Consider the following 25351-nt stretch of genomic DNA (forward strand, 5'->3'; position numbering starts at 1 on the left):
CACTCAACTGCTCCAACCTCTTGCTCCCTCAGGAAAACATTTGGAAATATATGTTCAATTTGAAATAGAGAGTTGGAAAGTGTTATTACTTGGCTTGGTAGAGTGGCATCCACATAGTATATTTTAACTTACATTTCAAAATGAAAAATTACTTTAAACTAAAAAAAGACAGTCTTCATTGTGAACATGTCAAATGACACATTTCAAGAATTTCAACATGTTTTCCAACATTTGTTCAAGTTGAGATAATAATCAAATCTGGCCCTTTCCTCTGAACAGTCTGTTTCAAGGAAGTGTCAAAAATTTCATGACAAACTGTCTGGAAAGAAAAAGCAAAATATTGTGTAGGGATTTTTCCTTCTTTTCCTCTTCTGTTTAAAATAAAAACTCTAAAACTATCTTCCAGCCTGTCCTTACTCTCCTGGAATACTAAGTGGTAAGCCAGTTGCACAAGCATTTTCAGAATCGATGCTGGCAGTATGCTACTATTTATTTCCTTTCTGGCTTATGCTTTGTGTGCTGAACTTCTGGAGTAAATTTTTGCAACTGAAATATAAACCCTTGAGAAATCAAAGCTTATAATAAACTGAAATACTGACAGAGCCTGAACTATGGTGCCCAAATTGCAGTGCTTGAAAAGCAGAAAAATAGAATCAAGAGCCTCTAAACTACTCTAAATTATAGTCTATCAATTTTTTTATAGAGCAATCACAAGACTATTTAAGTAGAATAATAGATTCCCAGCAATGAGCTATTTGTAATTAAAATTAAGCATACTAGGATCATGTCATTACAATTTTTACAGTCAAGTATGTGTTATTAAAACAGTTGTATCCTCCTTTTTCCTTAAAAATAGTTTTGCTCTTAATATGAATTGTTTTCTTGAAAGTCCTGCCCATTTTCACAAGGTTAAAATTGTCATAATTCTGGGAAAAAGCACATGTGTGTGTTTATGTATTTTGAACGAAGGTGTGTGAACACACATGCACATATGTGCATGCACTCGCACCTGTTTATTACTTTAACAGTTAAGCCTTCTGGCTTCAAAACAGTTCATTGCACAACTTCTAGGTAATAAATGAGTTGTTTATTACTTACTATACATATCTTTTTCAGCAAATTGAAATTGAATTGAATAATAGGTTGTGAGTAGAGCATTGTATTAGTATATTTATCACGGAGCTGTGACTGCACTGCAGCGGAGCTGCAAATTCATTGGCACATCCTTGCTTTTGATGTCTTTAAAGTAGAATACAACACTCATTATATTGCAATTTATAAAAATATTTTAGGGCTTCTATAAAAGAATAAAATACTGATGTGCATGAGGACACACACAAAGGATGGGGATAAGTCAGTTGAACCTATATGCTTCATATTTTACACATGATATTTTAGCTGAGCATACTGCTGTTTGTGGTAGATGGCAGAATCGTCACAGTAAAGGAGGAAAAGCAAATTGTGTGGACTTTAGCAATTGATATATATATACTCCATGATAATCTGGAGGACAATAGTTAATGTAAAAAGATAACTCATTTCTGTGTTAATATTTATTATCATTGTTGTTCTTGATGACTGCAATGCTAAGGAGGACATTCCACTGTGATAACATCATGTGCAAATATAAATTAAAATCCTTTTTCTCATCCTAAAATCCTGCAAACTAAAAAGATGGGAAATATGAATAGAGAAAGGGGAAAGGGTTACAAGCAAATATGTACATTACATTACCTCTAATGAATGATAAACACACATCATTCAGGATTGTATGGGTCAGCTCAGGGAGACTGTTTCATGTGAAATAAAAAAAAAAATGTGTGAATGCCATCTACATCTGATTCATTCATGGTTGATCCAAGTCAAATTTCAATTCATGACTCAGAGAACCTAGTCTCTATGTCCTTGCCAATATTTAGCAAACTAGGAGTCTGTGAGGACGTACAGCAAGAAAAGCATGCTGACCTCAGCTGTTCCTCTATGGTACAGTGGGATAACTAAAAGTCTTGGTAGGTTTATTTTTGCTCTACCAATTAAACAGGAAGATTTGAGTTTCTTTGAGGCAGGAGAAATTTATGTCCTTGACTGTGTGTTCTGCTAGATAGTTATACCAGTTGTCATTAATAAATGTCTCAGAAACATTAACTTCCATTTGTAGTTTGCTTCATTGCACAGACTATGTGTTTTGCTTTACTGGGAAGCAGTATGTTTTTGTTTGGAAGGCGAAAAACTTTCACTGTTTAGGCAGAAAGTGTTCTCTATAATGCTTACAGAGCAGACTCTTCTAGTCATGTGGTACTGGAACCATCCACAGGAAGTAACAATTTATAATCTAAATGTTAATGCAAGATCCACAGTTTCTGTCAAGACATCAGGACTTATCCTAGCTTTACCTCCAAATCAGTGCTTGTAAGATAATTGATCTAGGGAAGCTTCCAGATTGTGTCTATCACAGTGAAGAAAGTGACCAGATTCCTGACAGTAATGATGGTAAAGAGTAAAACGCAAAAAGATGGTGGTTTAGGTGAAACATGCCAGGCAAGTAAAAGACCACTTGCTGTTGTGAGTTTTTTAGGAGTACCACCACTTCGTAGTATTTTTAGATAAAATCATTTAGGCAATCTGCACTTTACAAGATAAGCATCGCTTTAGTAGTGCTAAATCATGTTTTACCTCAAGTTTCCTGTAAACAACAACACCATAACAGTTGGGACATTGACTTTCAGTACGTTCAACTCAAAACCTACCAGTTATGAAATACAGCTCCATCTCATTATGTCCTAGCCAGACTAGTAAAATAGGATGCTGAGTCAAGACCATACTTATATTCATAGTAGTTGATGACATCTTATAACTCCGTGACCATCAAGGTGATTCATATGCTATAAATTTGCAAAGCAAGACATTTAATAGGTTGTGCTTTTTGCATGTGATGCATCAGTGCTTTTATCACCTATTTGAGATCAGCATGAGATAGTGGTTGTCCCTGATTAAGACACTAGGGACCAAAACAACTAATGCAAAGGATAAGATCTGTTATGGTGTGCATCAAGGAGTGGACGAGTGTCATAGCCAAGGGATATGACAGCCCATGCCCAGTTTTGATTGACAAAGCAAGGGGCTTTTAATACGAAGTCATCCATCAATTGTATAATCGTCTTTATTACTGAGTAATTCTTTACATTATAAGAAGAAACATAAAGATTTCCAATTACCAGTTTCTTTATTCCCCAAAAGATAAATTTAGGCATAAACACATTTATAAAAAAAGCTCTATAAAATTCTGTATTTGCCTGGTGATTCAGTGCATGATCACTCATGTTTATTAGAGGGGAATATAGTAGTCACTGTTCTGTATTATATAGGCTGCTTACTGGTCTATGTGCTCTGATAATTATAATCTTCTAAAGAACAAGAGAAACTTTCTCCAAATGTCTAACATGGATTATAAAGTGAAGTTGATGTCATAAAATCTCAGGAGGTGTATTTGATTCAAACTGTAAAATGCAGAAATAATACATAATTAACAACACACCAAAGAATCAATTTTATGTTTTTTTCTCAAGCTCAGCCAGTATGTTCTTTACCCATTTGAAACAGCAAAATAGAGGTGATTACATGAGTACAAAAATTAATCCAGTCAGATTTTGAACAGAGCAATACTTGAAAAGGTTTAAAGATTTCTTCAGAAACCTAGCAAGTAAAAACCAGGAGATTCTTCTGGGGATTCTCAGGGTTTAACACATCTTCTCATACGCCCAGGAGGGCTGCATTGTGCCACACTGGCACAGTTAGGTTAGTGACTAACTGCCCCTTCTTCTACACGTTTGTCTAAACAATAAACTCAAATACACAAGTCCAAAAAAATGTTAGTAGTTCTCATCTGCTCTAGAAATCCTTAACCTGGCTACTAGCTAGGCAAAGCTCTTCACAGGGTAACGAAAATAGTTAAACAAAACCCCTCTGAAGATAGATCATATTTAGTAGCTAGCCTTTCATAACAGTTTATTCTTCCTTTTGTTTTGACCCATTTAACACACTTAAGATAGTATTTAAGATAGATGCAGATGTTCTTTACACCAGCTGAAGACCTGGCCCTGAGTTTACCAACTAAAACATTGTGCAACAGATATTGTCTTTTTAATCCAGCCTGTTGTTTATGAATTTGTGGGTTTATCCTCTGCCTCTGTAAGGTTATCACAGCATAGTCCAGTTTTCAGCTTGGGGACTGGATGTAGCCCATGGGTCACTGCCACCCAGTTTATCTTGTTGTTCCCCCTGGCCCTGCTGCAGAGGAGATGGAAAATAGCTAAACAAGTACTGCCTAATACACCATTTCCTCCTGTCACAGCTCCACACAGAGCTGGTCTCCTGTTAACAAGAAGCAATTTCTAGGAACGGATGAAAGGGATACCAGGGCTGGGAAACTCCCTCTTGTTAGCTGCTGTAGTAAATTCACCCTCCTCTGCTTTGCTTCAATAGAAGTGGCAACAGTTTGGGTTGGACAGAAGTAGACGTTCAGCCATCAGCCACCGTAGATCCTAGGTTATGCATAACAGCTGCAGGAGGTTTTCTGCAAAAAATGCAGAAAAAATGGGTTGTCCAGCTCCTGCAATTGCTAAAGTGGAACCAGCATAATTTCATTTTAAGGAGCTGATTTGTGAAGTCTCTGAAAATTAAAAACAGTAGAAAAGAAAGGAATAATTAGCCTCTACACTGTTGTATACAAAATAAAAACTGCATAAATGCAAGAGGATTACTTAATCCAAATGAGTTAACTGTGTTATTTTCTTTATGCATTAGTCCTTCATTAATCATTCTAATGCAAACATCTTAGAATAGCACCTTACTGGTCTGAGATAACACTGAAAACCTATTTGGCAGCCTCTTCTAGGAATATGCCCTAAAGGAACTTTGCTTAACCAAATGTCACTGCATATTTTAATATCAATTTGCTCTTTGTAAATCACAGTCTTTAAAAGTGCCAAGCATTTTGTTTTGCTCTTATGACAGAACAAGTTTGATAATGTCCACCAAAGAAACACGAAGGCCTTGTATTACAGTAAGTGATAAAGAAAGGCTTGGTCCTTCTTTGTTGAGGAAAGATTGTTTATTTCTGCCATTGTTAATTATATCTATCTATGCACGATTAGGTTGGAAGTCATCAGCAAATGAAACTAGTTTGGGAATTATTGTGAATCTGAATTAATTTTACAGTCCCTCCCATCTGCCTTTTGTATTGCCTTGCATATGAGATCCAAATCCTGTTGTTGAAAAATCTCAAAGTCACTTTAAACACTTGTTACATTGTAAGAAATAAGAAAAATTCTTACAGGTCACATCAGCTGTTTTTACTTTTATTTAGGATACTGAAAATCAGGGACTCTCTACGGACTGGGTAATTTTAATATGATGTAGGACTCTGCAGTAGCAATGTGTCCTTAATTGGATTCTCTTATTGTTGAGTACTACTTTTACCATGACAAGTGGAATGCGTTCTATAGCTCATTAAAGAGTAATATCACTGCAAACAGATGCATAGGTTTAGAATATTTTTGTGATTTTGTAGCTAGTTTACAGCAGGTCAAGTAAGCTACATATATTCAGTGATTCAGACTACCAGCTGAAAGCATTATTTAGTGCTCTTAAGAATTATTTTCCTTGTATTTTTTATAGACCTAATCTGTCATGGTCTTCTTGAGCAGTCAGGTAACCTTATACAGTAAAAAAAGGTTAAATTTTAAACATGTTTTGATAGTTTGTGTGGGTGTGAATAAATGTAGATAGTGACAGAACATCATATTCAATAAGGATAGCAGTATGCATTTTGAAGGATCTTTGCAAGAAATGGTGATAAAGGATATGGATTTTAAGGAGATGTTTAGAGGTGATAAAAAGGGCAACTAATGGAAAAATACTGTAAGACCATTCAAAACAACTGATGATGTTTAGTTCTGAGGCAGAGAAAGGGACAAAGATGCAGAACAGAAACAGTTTGGGAGAGAAATGATTGGTGAGGTGTGAGCAGGAGCAAGATTAGATAGGGATTTGATGTTAAGAAGAAGAAGATTGAATTTCACGTTAAGAATAATTCAGACCAGGTTATTTTCCACTGCAAAAAGCCTTTAACATTTTGTTCTGCTCTATAGAAATTCTCATGCTGTCATTATCACTGTAGCATTTAAGTTCTTTTCAGTACAGTAGTGGGCAATACGTGTCAAATATCTCTTGTGTGTAGTTCACTCTTTCCTTCTGATGTCTCAGGTGGAGGAGTACTTGCACAGGTGAACACTTTGTTTTGATGGTATTTCTTGGCTTGGTTCTAATTTATATATACAGAGAGTTAGTTTATATTTAGGTTATATCTATACACAAGCTGTGTTTTGCACTTACACTAGAGATGGGAAGTGTGAAGAGGAAACAGAAAATGAAAGGAAAAGGTGAGGAAAAAAAGGGAAAGGTCTGTGTTATACAGTGGAAAATAGTAAGATTTGTGATGGTTCTTCAGTCCTGAGGGACTTTATTTAACAGTTTGTTTGTGGCCATCTGGACATTTGGCTTCCTGCACAAAATAAGTTTTTATCTTCCTGCTCAAATATATTCTAAACCTAAGCATTGCAGTCAATTATTATACATCTTGGTCATGATTTGCCTGGGGAAGCTAGTTAATGTATTAGATATCCCTGCCCTGGGGGATATAGTCCTCTAAAAAGACTGAGGTAGTGACCAAAACCTACTGACTTACAGAGGTTAAATAGCACAGTCATAACACTAAGGAAATGCTCACATAATGAGAAATTAAGAGACAGAAAGAAATGCTTTCTGTTTCTTATGGGATGTGAAAATACCTGGATTAGGAAGGAATCTGGAGAGGTCTCTGAGGCCATTCTTCTGCCTTCAGGCAGGATCAAACATGCTTAAGCCATTCCTGATTTTGAGTTGTTTGTAAAATACCTTTTACCACTAAAACCTCATTGCTTCTTTGCCCATTCCCTGTGGACATTTATAACAGTTTGTAACCTTCCTGTTTCCAACAACTTTTTGTACAGTTGAAAATCAGCCATTGCTCACTTCTGCTGAATATGGTGTAAGGATTTCTTTATGGGTCTTTCATAATGTCCTGCTCATAGCCACATTATGAGGTCCCTTTTCTTGTTCTTCTTTTTTTGTTTTTCTTGTTGGCAGTGGTATGGTGGATTGACTTATGATCACTCTACCATATGTGGGATTCCCCACATCCCTTTTTGCAGAATTACTGTCTGGCCAGACTCTTCCCCCCACGACTCGGCCATTCCTGCCTCAGCATTGGACGTCTCACATGCTCTAGTTGTATTAGATGTTTTGTATTGCAATCTATTTTCTCAAAATATTTTCTATTATTTCCTCAAAAATATTTTCTATTATTTCCTCAAAAAAGCAGCCTCTCCCAGTTGCACATCTTCATGCAGAAGAAACACCTCATATCAGTCCCAATTCATTTCGTACAGGCAGTTCCCTGTATGTTTCCGGCAGAGGCAGGGGGGCTTAGGCCAGATATCTCATTCTGGTCCTGGTTGCCATATTTCCTCGGGAATCACAAACCATTCCCTATGATCTGACATCTTTATGTTCACTCATGTGATGGGGGAAAGACCCTTAGTAAAGATGGCAGGTGGAAATAGCCTGATTGACAATGAAATAATATGTCCGAACCATAGTGCTGTTCTTGGTTGCTCCAAAGATGCATTTGGGAAAAAACAGGGTTTACTGCAGACTATGTGAACATCCTGTCCCCAGTTGTCTCTCTCAGACAGTCTAGGGTGGGGAGAAGCTTAGTGATTTATTAGATATTTGTATGTAGCATCTCTGAGGAAATGTTAAATGTTCAGGCAATGTTAAACCTTCAGTGTATGGATAGACTATTTGTATTCCTTGTGTGAAGTATATCTGGGCAGACAGTGAGGAAAAAAGTGTAACATACAGTTTTCCATTATCCTGCTGGAAGATCAGAGTTGCAATCAGTAGTTCTAAAACATAGACAGTTGACCGAAACAGGGTTGTTACAAATAACTTCAACCAGAATTGACTACAGGTAAAGTGTATAAAGGACCAGTTTTCTAAGTGCTGGTTTGGAGAAATACCATATATATTTTAATAAGGAGAGCGTTGTTGAACATCAGCAGGAAAGGGATGCAATGGCATGGGGTTTATTTAGGAATGGAAATTTGCTCTATTTCTTTGGTCTGTGTTGTGGAAGACTGGAATAAAAGAGATGTTCTAGAGGATACAGTTACAATATTTAAGATAAAAGGAGGTAAAAGTCTGTGAGTTGGCTCCTACCACAGCTGAAAGCAAGGCAGCAGTATCTGTACCAACTATTATTGAGGAATATTGCTAATAGACCTCAGATTAAATACAGCAGATAACAAAGACATGAAGGAATAGCAATTGTTTAGGATGATGTGGGGGTTTGACCTTGGCTAAATGCCAGGTACCCACCAAGTCTCTCTATCACTTCCCCCCATTTCCCCTTTTTTTCTCAACAGGGCAAAGAGGGGAAAGAAAATAAGATAGGAAAGCAAAACAACCCTTGTGGGTAAAACAACAGCAGTTTTAATATAAGCAAAGCAAAGCAAAGGTCCGCGTGCGGAAGCAAAAAAAAGAAAACAGATTTATTCTCTACTTCCCATTATCAGGTGATGTTGGGCCTTGTCAGGAAGCAGGGCTCCAATACGTGCAGTGGTTGCCTCGGAGGACCAAGGGTGACCCCACCCACTTCCTCCTTTCTCCCAGCTTTATACTGAGCAGACGTCATATGGTCTGGAATATCCCTTTGGTCAGTTCGGGTCAGCTGTCCTGGCTGTGTCCCCTCCCAAGATCTTGCCCACCCCGTCCCACTGTGGGGGGGAAATGTCAGAAAGAGCCTTGGTGCTGTGTAAGCACTACTCAGCAGTAGCCACAACACCAGTGTGCTATCAACACCCTGCCAGCTCCCAACATCAAACACAGCACCATGAGGGCTGCTACAGGGGGAAACCAATTCTGGCTCAGCCAGACCCGGTACAGATGATAACAGAATAAGCAGGTGCCAAGACTACACCAGAACTATTTAGATAATAATTGGGAAGATAGCCCTGTTTCATAATACCAACATGTCATATTGCAGCCCTAAAGAAAATTTTAAAAAAGCATGGTTTTGTACTAATAGGTGATAGAGTTAACCTCATGTAATTTAACAAAAGGAATGGAAGAGATCCAGGTCACTAGACACCTATTAATTTGACTTCAGTAGTCTTACTAAGCTTTTGAATAAATGAAGGAAAGAGTAATCAAATACCTGGAAGTAAATGGAAGGTAGAGTAGAATGCAGCAGATGTTTATCAACAGTCAATTGTTCAGGATTAACCTGATCTCCCTCTCTGATAAAACACAGTAGGTTTTTTTCTCAGACAGGAGAAATGCAGTAGATCTAGTTTGTCAGATGTCGATAAAGCATTTGATATACTGTAATGATGATGGGAATTATTAGCTAAACCAGGGAAGATGGGGTTTGAGAGAGGAATTGCAAAGTGAGTTGTGAACTGGCAAACGGAATTGCCTGACAATTTATACTGATGGGTTAACAGCTGGCTGAGAGATTAGAGTTGCTCAGAGATCAGTGGCAGAGCTGATCCTGTTTAATGCTTCGACCTTGGCTCAGAATTAGGAGTATCTTGATGCAATGTGCTGATGATACAGATTCAGCCTAGAAAAATAAGCAGAAAGATTTGGGTGACACCATGGAAGTTACAGTACAGAGTAATACTGTTGACAGCAATAACAAGAATTTCTGTATAAAGATGAAGTTCATAGGCTGGAAGTCATGGAAGAGAAGAAGAATGGGAATGTGCTGAAGGTATGTATTAATGTATTGAGCAATCTCAAGATAACTTTGAGCCACTGTTCTGAGGTAGTCAGGAAAATGCTGTATATCAAGCAAAATAATTTCAGTAGAGAAATACAAAAATGTTGATTAACTCTGAAATCACAAAACATTGGTAAGACCTGCTTCAGCATACTCATTAGATCACAAGTACAAGTGGGAGCAGAGCTACAAGGAAGAACAACAGTAGAAAATATATTCCAACAGGAGACTTGTTTTCATAAAAATGCAGTCTGAAAGAAGTTATGATTGCTCTCTACAAAGACATCAGACGTAAATCCCAAAGAACAAAAGTTGTTTGAGACACAAGTCAGTGTTACCAAATAAAATACCAAACAAAAGAGCATCTGTAAACTCTCTATGGGTAAATTTTGGGGTGAAAATTAAAAGAAAGTGTATCACACTTGAAGGCATGAAGTTCTAGACCTGCCTTTCAGAAGGAGCTATAGAGCAAGAAAGTTCTCAAAATGGAGTCAGCAAGATTTTGTAAGCAGCAGTACTTAAGATATAGGTGTCCACAGGGGGAAGGGACACAACTCGGTGACTAAGAACTTCCAGTTCTCTCTTTTGTGGCAGCTTCTAACTTCTGGTTCAGGAAGGAAGTGTGGTTTTGAAGTTGGTTTTGGTGTTTTTTTTTTTTTTTTATGTAATGCAGCCTTATTCCTAAAAGGAGACTAAAGAATGGAATTGCCTAGAAATATAGCCTTTTAATACAAACGAACTGCAAATAGAGCATGTGTTGGTTTTGAGTGTATACATTTTGTGTATATACTAAATGTTAAGCATAAAGTAGATAAACTAGATGGTTTCATATGCTTAAATAATTTTAAAAATACACATTTCTTAGCAAGATATATATGGAAATACACAGGCAAGGTACCTTCTATCTTACCAGTATTTGTATCTTACTATCACTCTGTGGCAAGAAAAATGTTTGAAAGATAATGGAGTTCACAGTTAGAAATTACATTCTTCTTGATATCACTACTGAATTCAGAAGGTTTTTTTTTTTTTTGTAATTTCTATATTCTGGTTACCTAAATTTCCTGTAAATTCTATTATAGCATGTAAGGTTTGTCCAAAAAGTGGAGAGATGAGCAGCAGATTATGTTCCAAAAGCTTGTTAATGGATTTAATAAAAAAAAAAAAATCTTATAATACCTGATAAAATAAACTAACAGATAATTGAGGGTGGAGGGAGGACTTAAGGAAATGATCCAATAGGCTGATTTAAGCTTCAGTTAGCACTAGTATTAGGATATTGTTTACTCCCTATTTCTAACTACATCATATTTAGAACAGGGAAAAGCAGAGTAGTAAAAAATTTTGCAGATGCAGACTAGGCTAGTCCAACCATCGTACTAGAGGTATAAAATATACATCAAGGAGTTTGCTGAATATCTCTGGGTTTATTACTTAATATACTCCATTAAATGATACAGATAAATACTTGGTTTTCATATTTCCCAAGATTAAGTCATTTACCTCAGTTATATAGTCAATAATGCAGTATCTTTACTTGTTAAGCTACAATAAATGTAAGTTATACTGCACTAAAATGTGAAACTAGTCACTAGTGTTATGTGTAAGACTTCATATAAATAGCTGGTGAAATTCACATAGAAAAATGTTTAGTTTGGTCATTGTAAAAATACTTTAAAAGTTATGTATGTTCAAATGTAAATGAAGAAGAAAATACATCAAAAGCAGTTATTTTGAAAGGCTGAAAAAAATACAAAACCATATCAGATTTAGGAACTTCTGTGGATGTTTATATCCTTGAATAAAAGTTATTTTATGAGATTATTTTTGAAATGTCAGTGCCCTCTTCCCTACTCTTGTACCCACCAGCTATGGATCCATATAAATTGTTAATCATTTGGGTGGTTAGAAATGTGCTATTATGAGCTCTTGTTTTTCTTCTGTGGTGTTGAGAACACAAGAGAAAGTCATCACTTATTAGCTGAACAGCAGTAATCAGTTCTATCTGTTCATTTAGCCTGCCACACTTACAAAACTAAATTAATTCACTTAAACCCTGTTAAAACATAAATTATTGAACTGTGATAATTGCCTCGGGTAGTTTCACTGTATTTTACTGTGAAAACAAAATTTTTAAATGCTTTGTTTCTTGCTTTAGAATAGCTTTTCTTTAAACACTATTTTTAACCAAGCTAGTATTTTCTGATCTTTTTGAGGAAGAATGGGTAGCCTTGAATACTACAGACTGATATAGGATGTAAGACATCTATATTATGTATATTCTGAGGTACTTGCACGGGCACGCATAAAACCTTAAATCTTTGTAAATGTGAGTACACAATGCTCAAGTCTCTAATGCATACCATGACACAGGTTGTTCTTGCTAGCTGAGTCATCTACTTGGAACTGGAACTTGAGGAGATATGAGGCCATAAGCTTACAGGGGGTTCACCCAGATACTTTCAGTTTCAATAAATTGCTACATAGGAAAGGAAAGTGATCCTTGGGTGTTATTTAATAGAGTATTGTTAACTATCACAGGAATATGATGACCTTCAGATTTATTTTAGAGATAAGGATACTTAATTTATAATGCATTTATGAAAATATTTTAATTTGTTTGTCTAATGGGGGTCTCCTAATTTTAATTTTTAATGCCATAATAAAAAAGTGTAGTTCATAAATTAGATTTGGCCAACTCAGCATGAAAGAAAAGCTCCTTTAGTTCTTGATCAAAAATGCAGAGACTGTACTGAGTCTAACTGTAATGAATTTAATAAGAGAAGAAAAAGATTCTTTGAAATTATACTTCAAAGCCCTGTCAAAGTATAGAAATTTAATAGTTTCAAAGGTGAAAGTACATGGCAATTCCCATTCTTAACTATCTTTGATAGAAAAGAAACTGGCCAAACTCAAATCTTTGAAATCACATTTTGATAACGTTTCAAACAATAAATATATGTTCTGCTATAACTTTGTTTCTTGCTGTTCCACATTTTCTTTGGCGTTCCTTCCACTCTTCAGCAACAGTGTAGCTGGAGAAGAAAAGCAGGTGGGAGGGAGAAAGGTGAACAACACTTGCCACGAATCCCTGTGAAGAAAAAATTTTACAGCTTTTATACTGAAGTCTATTATTTGTTTTAATAATGCAGCATTAGTAATTTCCATCCTAGCCAGCAGGCAGTCTGCCTCCACTTCATCCCATTGCTGGCAACAGAAAGATAAATAGCAACTCACTGGCATTCTTTCTTTAACCCAGTCAGTTGTGGGACTGGAGTCCTTGAGGCATGACACCACCTGCACAGCAGGAGGAGGTGTGACTTGTGATGTTCTTTTTGTTTTGACAGCTAAGTGCCAGTCACACACAGCTTAGAACCCTAATTTATTATGGGTGAATGTATTCCACCTTTATCACAGTTTTTTGCTGTGTGTAAAAGGGCTACAACAGAGCCTCAATGAATCATCTTTTGTGCAGTTGTGTGTTGAGATATAAATTCTGTTAATCTGCCTGAAATAACAAGGATTAATTACCAGGCAGGGACATGATACACTGCTTGGTCAGCTCGTAATTTAACTGTGTGTAAATCTGGATGCTCATTTAGGTTTTTCTTTCTGTCTTTGCATCTCATCCTGACAGATGTGTGCCCAATCACTGTGAACACGATGGCAAATGCACCCAGACGTGGGACAGCTTCAAGTGCACTTGTGATGGAACTGGATACAGTGGCGCCACTTGTCATAACTGTAAGCCATTCTGCAGTTTCAAACTTGCAGTGGAGTAGGGAAGACACTGATGTCTTTTCGTTGAGATAAAAAGTCGAAGCATTCCTCTCTGGTTGATAAAGATCCTAAAACCTTTTTTTGAAAGGAGGTGTTGGTTTCCACCTTATCTATATAGCGAGATATTTATGATGCATCATGCAGGGGTCCAAAGCAGTACAGCTCTCTTAGTTGGGTGTACTGAGCAAACACATTCTCAGCAATTACACACTAGAGTTTCAAACGGACACAATAGATCTGCCTTAAGCAGTAGGGGAGAGCTGCTGACCACTCCTAGAGAGACGCTGATTCAGGTTGTTAATCCTGATGTGTTTGTATACCGATTATTGGCCATTCTAAAATAAAATTATTTACTCTGTTGTTATGAGTTTCTCAAATATTTCCTATGAACTCCACATGCCCTACACTATTAAAGCACAGAAAGAAGAGAGAAAGGTACAGTTGCTCTTTTTATAGGTTCTGAATAATGTATGCTGAGTCAGTGGCATGTGTCATCTGCCCCTTCTCTCATACACTAAAAGTGGGATTTTCATCTGTGAAGTGCATTCTAAAATAGCTAGAAGATGGAGAAAACATATCCAGTCCTTACTTTTCTCCCTTTTTTCTTTAGCAAACAACCTCTTAATATTGAAGAGAGAGTAAAAATGCTTCCGAACAGGTGAAACGTTTAAATTGAAGGAAGGATTTGTAGAGATATAAATTTATATTACTTTACCATAACTACAGCTGTTTTTACAAAGGGAATTGCAGAACTCTTTCATTTTTAAACAAAAAACCCCAAATCAATGAGAAAATTTTGACAATTCACAGTTGTCTGGATTTCAACAAAAACATCCTATTTTTAAACATTGTATTAATGTAAGAGGGAATTTATTTTATATATTAACTATTAATACAGATATGCATGTATTGAATGGCAAAGTTCTCCATGGTCTAGCTACTGAACTGGTAAAACTGAAAGAGTTAAATGGCAAATGAATGTTTATTAAAGAGAGATATTTAAAGTACCAATGCTTGGGGAGAAATTTCATGGGCATCCCTCCTTCTACCAAGAGTGAATGTGCATAGTGGTGACATGGTTGCATCTAATCTTGGGAAACAAAACACAGAGTTTACAGTGATGTAGTATTTCAGTGAAACAAAGAAAAAAAATCCTATTTGGCTGAAAGTATAATATTTTTAGGGCTTTGGCTGATCTATTAGAGCCATTTGGAAAATATTATTCCTATGCATGTGATAGTCTGTTAAGATGCTTGACTGCAGAAATGCAGGGATGGAAGCTCAGTTAAGTAGGTATATTTTATCTAGTGAGCCTCCGAAAATAAGCATAATCTGTTAGAGGAAACTGTATCATGTTGGATTCAACTGCCCACCAGAGCTGCATTCCCCAAGGTCCAACCAGTAGCAAGGCCATAAATGCATTCCCGGTGTGCATGTGCCCACAGAGCCCGTATACTCCACGTACACATGGCTGACTGTACAGATCACAGACAGAGCGCACACGTGAACACAGCACCGATGGCCTCATCCTGCTCTCCTCTGGATGAGCAGAATACACATCCACCAGCGAGAACAGTGAACATCCATATACACACACGGTGAATCCCTCCAGTGGCTCAGCTTGGGCACTCAGTGACTGACCCTGGGTCCCAGACCCCACAGTTGCTGGTGCCTGGACACTGGATGACCCAGCAGAGTATTTTTTGGGCTCCCCCTCCTGCCATTGTCTGTCTGTGCTCCTTTATGTGTGTGCAGAGAGCCTTTAAGATATAACCTAACAGAGTTTAGCCTTCTTCTTGAGCCGCGAAGAGAAGTAACAAGGACAAATGGATGACATCGCTTTTCTGAAATCACATTTATTACAAAAGAAAGAAGTAATAATCCAAGGAGCTGTGAACATTCCTCTTAATAGGATTTTCACCTGCCTTTTGTGGAGAAAACAGTGCAATAAGGCAAATAAAAGGCACTACTGCACTGCGGTATCAAAAGAGGGGTTTAGAGTATATTGCCCCATCTTTAGCTATGGAATGGATGAAGTACATGGGGTTATAGCTGTCCAGGTCATTTGGAGACACATTGTTCAAAAATCTTTACTTTTTAAATTCAGGCAAAGTTGCTAACTTAGATGGCTAAACTTTTGTTTTGTTTCTTTTTGGTGTTTAAAGAACATAATTTTAGTTTTTTACTATGGGTGTTGCTATACTTTTAAAAGTCTTCTTTCTTACAAAATGAGGGTGAACAGAAAGCTATTCACTTAATAGATATTTTGTCAGAACATGTGAAGTCTTATGCCTTTCTAGAGTATAGAATTTAATGGCACAAAAATGAGTGAAAACCAAAAATTAGAGCGTCAAGCTATAGACTGAGACAACCTTAACTCTGCCTTTACTGAGCAGGCAATAACTATCAGTATTTACAAGAGCATGTTCCAGTATTAGTTATACCTGCAAATAATGAGGGGGTTTGTTGAAGCTTGTCAAAGGTTGTAGTTATACTGTCCTGAGCTCTGGGGCCTCAGCTCTGCTACAGTGATACTGATCCTAACTGTCCTCTCCTACTCGTGCAATGTGCTCGGACGTGCTTGTTGTGCTGCTTTTTGCTTTTGAGTTCTGATGTTTGTGGCAGTAACAGTGTAGAGGAGGTGCTGGGGAAGGTGGGAAGTTGGAATGATAAATGGTATGTGGTATGAAAATAGCTGCAAGCAATTTTAAACAGCATTGCAGGTTGTATGAAAGGCCGTAAAATTTACCAGATGTCATAATTCTGTGAAGTAGGAAAGAGTTTAAGTGCAGATAGCACTTGTTCAGTACCATTTTACTTAAATGTAAGATTATTTTACAAAGCAAATTGTATTATACTCTGCAATAAAACATGTATTTCTTTTCTCAGTGTATGTTTGTGCGGTGGGTATAACAGTATTTCTCAAAGAGGTTGGAGACAGGACTACATTAGTGGCAATTGTAATACCATAGCTGATGATTTTAATAAGTTTGGGTTTTGCTGAACTTAAAGGAACAAGATAATTCTGTGTTACTGAAGATTTTTTTTTCAGTGAATTGATTTTGCGTTGGTCAGGGAATTCAACACTTTCCTGAGCTTTTGACCTGAAATAAGGCAAAGCTTTGCAGCCTTGACTGAATTTCAGAACACAGTTTTAGGTTCCTTTGAAGTTCAAATTCAAAGACAAACTCAAGGGATGAACTCCTTGAAGTGAAACAGAGAAAAATGTTTGCATGAAATCCTTGTGAATCAAAATGGCTTTGTTTCACATAGATCTAGTCATAATATATTTATAGTACAATAGTGAAAACAACAGTTAGTCTGGAGAGATGGAGAAATACGTATTCTGGGGTTGAGACATAGTAGAAACTATAACTGAAAATAAACAGCGACAGAAGGAAAAGTTTCAAATAAATAAATACGAAATAACAACTTTAATTCTTATTATCTCTCCAGTTGTGTAAATCAATTATGTATATTTGCCATTTTAAGATCATGAAATAATTTGCTTTTCAGAATAGGACACTGTTACAGGAAGTCTCTTCATCTTTCAAAGACACACCAAAATCTCCAAGTTCTGTGTCCACTATCTTTTTACTTGTCAGAGACTTAAGCTGCCATTCACAGAAAAAGATGTCCCTGCTCCACAATAATTTGTTTCATCCTGCTACAGCTGGGTCCCTGGAGCTCAATGGCGAATTAACTAAAAATACTGGAAAGCTGTATCTCTCATTGTGTGGTAAATACCCTAGAAATCTGCCAGATTTCTTTGGCGAACAGATACTTGGTGCCCAAGGAAACTCTGTGGCCTGGCAAATACCAGGCTAAAGCATAAATTTTATCATTAGACAAGACTAAAAGATAAATGAATGTATTTACTTAAAAATAATGATTTACAGTGATGAAACAGTCACAAAATTATTTTAAAATGAATTATTAGGGTTATAATTAACAGTAACTATCATCCCTACTAGCTTTATTGTATCAGCTATATTTTAATCCCCAATTAATTAACCTTTACAGTCTACCAAAGGCTGACCTGCCGTGCAGAGGTCTTAGAGCAATATTTTTCCAGAGTCTATTAGTAAATGGTTCCTGAAGCCTTTGAGAACAGGAGCTCATTTTCCTTATTACTTCTCATCTCCATCATGATCTTCAGGTAACACCTCTCTGCTGCACTTTGTGTGAGTTATACATCTAGTATTAGGCTGTAATATGCTTCCTGCTGTTTACAGCCTCTTTAAAAGAGAGTGGTATAAATTTACAAATCATGTATCAGGATAAATAATGATCATTCAAGTTTCTTCGTCTGAGATTTTTAATATATAGCTCAATGCACGCTTTCTCTAGAATCTGCATGTAAGAGAAATGCAATAAAGGACTCGCAGAGTTTACCATTACTATGATGTATCTAACTACAACCTCCTGCACAAACTTTGTTAGATTTAGGAAAAAGCCAGGAGAACATAGTTTGATCATATTTGCCTTCTCCTAATGATTTCCAGTAACAAAAAAAATCCAATTTGCACTCAAAAGGTTAATCTTAATTATATCGATTTTAACTCATATGAGAGAGAAGTTCTATTCTTCTTTAATTTCACCTTCAAACAAGCACTGTCCATACTTTTAGTGTACAACCTCCATTCCTTCAAGAATATTGGACAGGAAAGTGTTTGCTTATAAATCTTCAGTTGTTTCATAGTAGGGACTAACATCCAGCTCACAATCTGTTGCCTGTTAGTTCTGTAAAAGCAGCAGGAGAAGTACAACCTTACATACTCTTGTCAGTAGAAGGGACATTAATTGCATCAGAATATACAGAGAATGCAACTCAGTTGCAAAAGAACATACACAATTTTTACATTTTTAAGTTGACAATGTGCTGTAAGTTTTTTCAAAATGAGTATTTGAAACAATGTGGTGATTCTTAGTTTCCATATAATGGACCTTGACCTCTGAATTCTGTGGCTTTGTCTCCTCATAGCTTGTTGTGAATAAATGTTACCCTATATGTTACCCTATATTTTGAAACATATATATTTTTGATTGATATATATATTTTGATTCAAAGTTAATGAGGAATAAAGTACTAATCTTCTCTTGAAATGATAAATACATTGTGTCACTGGAAGTCTAATGGGCACTGATATTTTTTTTTCAGGAATATTGACCTTCTCCCTAAAATGAAATATTGCTTTAATAATGAGTTTAATAGTATCTAGAAACACACTTTGAGTACAAAACATTTGTGTTGCACTCATTGTAAAAGCCATGATAATTTGGATTCCTGATTATTGCCAAAATCAGTAATCAGAAACCCACATTTAATCTGCATAGTCTGTGATCTTCAGCAAGACCTTCATCAATCAGTTTGTAATAACTGATTTTCCTGTATTTCCATAAATGAGGAAACACTTGAAACACTGGACTTTCTACATTTAGAGTCTAGAGAGGAATGGATGGCATGGCAGTGATATTTTCCTGTCAGCAATTTGGAAAATAGTTCCATAACAAGAAAGCAAATACATAATTTGGCAAAAATATGCTCTGAACTTTACTTTAGGAAAAAATAAAAGAAACTGTACAGATGTATAGTCATCCCACACAAGCGAAGTATGGTTTTCCACTTCACTGGAGACTGGGGGAGTTCCAAGAACAGCATGGCTATTTTTTCTGATCTCAAATAGATTTGTTAGTAAAGGCAAAGGCCTTGCAGTTTCACAAGCATATTAATGCATTATTTATCAGGAAAAAGAAATCTCTTGTATTGAAGCTTTTTCCTTTCTTACAGTTTAACAGAGGAAAGGGGAAAGTGTGAGTAAAGAATAGAAAAACACTTACAAAAAATGTGTCTGCTGTGATTAAAAATAAGCAGTGTTGCAGGCTGTTCTACTTGTTTAGCCTAATCTGAGTGAAATAAGACAGACTGTCTACTAAGAGTAAGGTTGTTCAGGTTCTCATGAATCAGGTTACACTACTATGGACACATAAATACACTAATTATTCTCAAGAGAATGTACAGGCAGCCACAGTGCCGCCAGGCAGCAGCAGAATAATCACCTTCACTAGGATAAAGGGAAGGCAGTGGGTGTAGTTTTTACGGATTTCAGTATGACTTTTGATACTGTGCCTCACAGCACCCTTCTGGACAATTTGTCCAATTGTAAGATGAGCAGGTAGATGGTGCACAGGGTGAAAAACTGGCTGAACAGAAGTGTGCCCTGACAGACGAGGGCAAACCGCATCCTGGGGTGTATTAAACACAGCAAAACCAGACGGTCAAAAGAGGGGATTATCCCGCTATATTCAGCATTGGTGGGGCTTCACCTTGAGTACTGTGTGCAACTCTGGGCCCCACCATTTAAAAAGAACATGAAGGTACTTGAATGCACTCAGAGGAGGGCACCAAAGCTGGTGAAGGGGCTGGAGGCATGTCCTGTGAGGAGTGGCTGAGGGCCCTGGGTTTGTCTAGTTTGGAGAGAAGGAGGCTGAGGGGCGACCTCACTGCTCTCTGCAGCTTCCTGGGGAGGGGAAGGGCAGAGGGAGGTGCTGAGCTCTTCTCCCTGGTACCCAGAATAGCTATTCTATTCTATTCTATTCTATTCTATTCTATTCTATTCTATTCTATTCTATTCTATTCTATTCTATTCTATTCTATTCTATTCTATTCTATTCTATAAATAAGGTAACAGAGAGAGAGTAATTTCCCACCCCCATAACTTCCAGTGCAGCCGAATTGACCTTGCTATACCTAGCAAAACTTCTGTTAGTATTTTTCTTCAGTATATCACACTTTTTGATGATTAACTCTCAGGTCAGTGTATAAAAGGCATAGTAATTTGGTGGTCAGTACTACCAGCTGTAGACTAGAGTTGTCTTATCTGTGCTCGGAAAGAGACTTGGCATTATGTCATTAAGGATTTGATGCTGATAGAAACTGGTTTTGTGTTTCAAGTATAATATGCAACCTTCAACATCAAAACTAGAATTGTTTCCAGGACCCGTATGTAAAACCTAACTCTATGTTGATACAGCTCTGCCTTAAGAAAGAAGGCTCAAACAAAAACGTATCCAAGAGGATAAAATTGGGGAGAACTATTTTTCCTAGTACATTTTAAAGGTAATGTTCCTATAATTTTCCTTAAGAACTCTCCTTAAAATTGAGTAAACTTAATTAAAAAAAAAAAAAAGGAAAATATTGAAAAAAGACTAAGGTGTAACTTCCCAAAGAAAGATACTGAAGTGAAATTTGAGCAGTCTTTCAAGAAAAGTTGAAGTTTCTCAGGAAAGAGTGGGATGGATGGACATCCTAGCTCACTGGGTGATAAAAAGATGAATGACCTGTTTGCATCCAAGATGCCTAGAGACTGTTTGCTAGCTTGTTGAAGGAGTGAGTAAAAGAAAGGTGTTTATGCTGGTTGGGCTTTCCTCATGTTAGTTTTTATTCAAACCCTCAAAGAAACCTCCAGTGATTAGTTTTCTTTCACGTCCTTTGCTCCCAAGGAACCTACTAAAGTTTGGGTACATATTACCATGGATGTCTTCTTTATTAGACCCTTCATTTAGTCTTTTCCTGTGAGATGAAGGAATCAAACACAGATTATAGACTTTTTTTATGGACGACGATGATGAAAATTGTAGTGTGCCATTTGACGTTTTGGCCCTCACTTTACAGATGTAATTCCCGGTAGTGAAGAATATCTGTCAAGCACAAATATTTCTAAGATGCACATAAGCTTACACAGAATGTCCTTCCAAATGGTATTATAAATATTTTCTAAGTTAGGATTTGAGAAATCCCCCACTTAAGAAATTCTCCCCATAAATGGTAACAGAAAAAAAAATCATAGCAAAGTCTCTGTCACATATATAACAAGACATCCAAATTCTTCTTGTTCCATTTAAAATTACTTTGTGCATCAGTTGGATTGCTGAGTTAGTCTTGGATTTGGCCATTTCCTCAGCATATTTCCTACCAGTCACTTTCCATTTGGATTTTTAATAAACCTGTAGGTGACTCACTGGTAAATGTCTCCTTTGATGTCTTGGGATTTAAAGAAGTAGTGCTTGAAGGCTTGACTGGATGGGTCAGGCAGGTGATAAGTTTTTGTACAGCAGAGGCTGAGGACCCTGAGAGCACTACTGGGCCTTAACTGCCTGGTAGCACAACTGGGTGCACTCCCCACCCCATCTGCCCATGGGTTTGGGGAGCTCACTGCAGCTGGAACTGGTACACGCTGTCCTGTCCTCAGCTCTCCTGTGGGCAGGCTTGTGCCCAGACCTCTTGTCCTTCTGTCCCTGCCCCTGACCTGTTGCTTCACCTTGCCTGATGGCCTCCTGGGCTGTCAGCCCTGCCCTGACCCAGCCTGGGGACAGCAGGGTGGTGGGACGGCACCCTGTCAGCGAGGGCACAGCCTGCACAGGGGTTGTCTGCAGCTCCCGACTCATCTCCCTTGCAGAACAGCTCCCGCTGCTTCCTAAAAAGACATAATACATGCACAAATGTCTGAAGATTTGTCTTTTTTTTCTTCTTTCCTTTTTTTTTTTTTTTCTACTTAGCATTCTGCTTAGATTCCAGAGAAGTGGAGGGAGCAATGTATTACAGATACCGCTTAAAAATGTACAGAGATGCTAGCTTTAAAGCATTGCTTCCTCTGCACAGTGTTCCTGGACGCTGCAGTGAGTTATGCTGTGCAAGACGAGTGTTATGCTCTTACAAAAGTTTGAAGATCAAATGGTGTTACTCCCACTGTCAGCCCAGGACATACTTACACTGGGTTTGCATGCACATCTACATTGCTTGCCACTTTTAATGCTTAATAAGAAACATTGTCCTGGGATTCTCCCGCTACTTGCTCGTTTCCTTTGCAGAAAACACACTTCACTCCTAAGCATCTCTCATCCTTGAAACTCCCGTATGCCCAATTTTTTCAAAGCAAATTAGATCTGTTGGTCTAGCTACTGTATGAGACCACAGAGTGGATCTCCAGGCATGGTCACAGCACACAAGATCTTGTCACGAAGTCCTAGGAGGATCATATTGCCACTGGCAACATGAGCAGTACCTCAGTTGTGTCTCAGACGAGCCTCCACGTCAGTGCAATTTCTGACTTCTCCACTGCCATTTTGATCTCAGCAGTTTATTTAAAACCAGTCATAATAGCAGTGGCCTTTGTGGGTGTGAAACCCCTAACACGTCTTGCATAGATCACTAAACAGTCCATGGTGAGGAATGGCTTTTGTCCTCTGTCAGGAGAGACTCTATTTGAACTAGACACTTGGATAAGAAATTACACTCTGCAACTCACCATAAAACCCAGCATTCAGCTCTACTCTTGTTATTTGTTGAGAGCTCTCATTACCTTCTGTGGCAGTTTTATTACAGCCAGGCTAATAACTTCCAGTCCTGTCATCACTGAGCCTTGTTAGCTTTATAAGGAAAAGCAGATCTTTATTAAAAACACCAATTAAAATCTATTTTGAATCAGTAAATTAAAAACTGTTGCTTCCCTCTTCTTTCTTTAGTTCTTGTTCTTGTTACTTGGATGTTGATAAGATAATGAGTGAACCTTATAATTTGCATTTCATGTGCAAACTCTGTAGGAAAAAGCCTCTGTCAGAGAGTGACATAGAGAGTCACAGATATGATACCTTAGAAAATTCTCTTCAGCTAGATACGCCTGTGTCTCTGACTTGTGCATCTCTGTTCGTAACTGTTATTGTTCTTACTATTGATTGCTTTCAGGCTTTGCACACTCAAAATGTTCCTTAGAAGTTTTTAAAAATCGCTCAGTGGAAGTTTCTTTTTCCCAGTGAAATGGTATTACTTTTTTTAAACAAGTTTCTGATGTTAAAGTTTTGATTTCTTGTGTAAAATATGTAGTAACATATCTAGGAAAGACTTATCATTTCTGTCACACCAGGCTATCAGACAAATTATGGGGACTTTTAATGTGATTTAGAAATTGGTGGTGATTTAATATAACTAAAGGGGAAAATTCCCAGTATGACAGGGTTATGCACCCAGTACTAATAATAAAAGGACACTTCTAATTTTTGAAATTTAGATCTCAATTGTTAAAAGATTGGGGGGGGGGGGGGGGGGGGGAAGACACAAGATACTAGTGTTGTTGAATAGGTAATATATTTGCTATAATTACAGCTTTGATAATTTGAGCTAAGTTGATGGGCACATCATATCTGAGTGGGTTTAATACCGTGTTCCCAGTCTATTCAACCCTTAAGTCCAAAGCAAATTATTTTTTTAGCATTTAAAGTGTTGTCCTTGTGTGTGCAAGGATTTACCAAATCCTTTATACATAATCTTTCTGAGCTTAAGCATATAAGCATATTTCTTACATGATTTTCTCCATTGTGAAGATATGGAAGAACCATAAATACTTTTGTGCTCAGAAACTGTATTACATAAGACATTCTTGTGAAAGAATAGTCTGCTCAAAAGACAGGAAGAACACTGATTTTTAATACACTTCAAGTGGAAGATACAGCCTAGTCAGAAAAGTCCTGTATTTTGAGAAGGCTTGACACAAAACTGTCTCCCCTTCGGTTGTCCTGTGGGAATTTGTGTGCAGGGCTGCTAGAAACTATCACCTTGACATTTCTGAATGTTTGCCAGTAAAATGTGATGCTTTAGTCAGCAGCATCTTGCATGAACAAATCTTGGATTCCAGAATTGGTCCTTCTGCAGAAAGCAGCATCGTGATAGATGCCGCAGAAGGGGACAAGCATCTGATTTTACTGAGGTTGAGCAGCCCATACAACTGAATGTTTTACACATGACTGCCAGATCTTGCACTGATTTCACAGTAACAAATTGAGAATTTCCATAAGTAAACTGGGCAACATATGAATATACTGGGCTGAGTGTCTGTAGTAGAAAGCTGGCATTTTAAGGCATGCAGAGGGGCTTTGCAATGCCCATTAGCCTTGTTCATTAAAGTGAGGTGGTTTGAATTATATGAAAGGAGGAATTAGAAATAACATTGAAAACCCAAGCTGCTGAGTTTTGAAAATGTGAAAGAGGAGCTTTCAGTAGGGCAAAATTTGAGTTGTTCCCATTCCCCCCATCCTCATGTGTTGGAGATGATTTGCCTCATTTGGGCTGATGCACGACAGCTGCTGCTGTGGGATGTACTAGTGGGGGTGAGGAGCTCTGGAGGGGGGTGAACTGTGAAGTTGCTCTGAGGAGAGTGAGTTTGGAGAAACAGTAAGAGTGGTTTTGTCAGAGCTACTGGGCTTGAAAAAGCTGGAACTGGGGAAAATATTTATGAACGCAACGCTGGGGTGAGTGATGAGAAAAGGGTGATCAGCTCTTTTAGCACTTAAGTTTTGTACTAGTTGCAGTAAGAAAAGGAGTACAGTTCCTCTCCCACCTCATCCTCTTCTGAGCTGATATTTGGGTGTCTCTGATGAAGGCTGTGGGCTTCTGAATTGCTCTTTGAGCACCCCTGCTTTAAGACTGTATTTGTGACCTAAATTAAGTAGATTCCAGGAGGTAAATAATACTGTTGTCAAGCTCAGCAGTGTGGATATGCGTCTGGGCAATGCTAGTCTTGGAGTAATAGGGAGAAAAAGTAAGAGAATTTCTAAAATCTCTGGATAAAGGCATTTGTCTTGTCTGCTCTTAGCATCCTCTGAGCAAACACTTTCAACAACTGATTGTTCTCA

General features: G+C 37.6%; 1 protein-coding gene across 1 annotated transcript in view; it reads left to right on the forward strand.

Moving 5' to 3' along the window:
* CNTNAP2 (contactin associated protein 2) overlaps positions 1-25351 on the forward strand; it is a 1208535-nt gene that overhangs the window by 775188 nt on the left and 407996 nt on the right. Inside the window, exon 11 of the mRNA XM_074892371.1 lies at positions 13521-13627. Within this exon, the coding sequence (XP_074748472.1) occupies positions 13521-13627 (107 nt within the window). The remainder of the gene's footprint in view (positions 1-13520; positions 13628-25351) is intronic.

This window comes from Strix uralensis, chromosome 1 (assembly GCF_047716275.1).
Source record: "Strix uralensis isolate ZFMK-TIS-50842 chromosome 1, bStrUra1, whole genome shotgun sequence".
NCBI lineage: Eukaryota > Metazoa > Chordata > Aves > Strigiformes > Strigidae > Strix > Strix uralensis.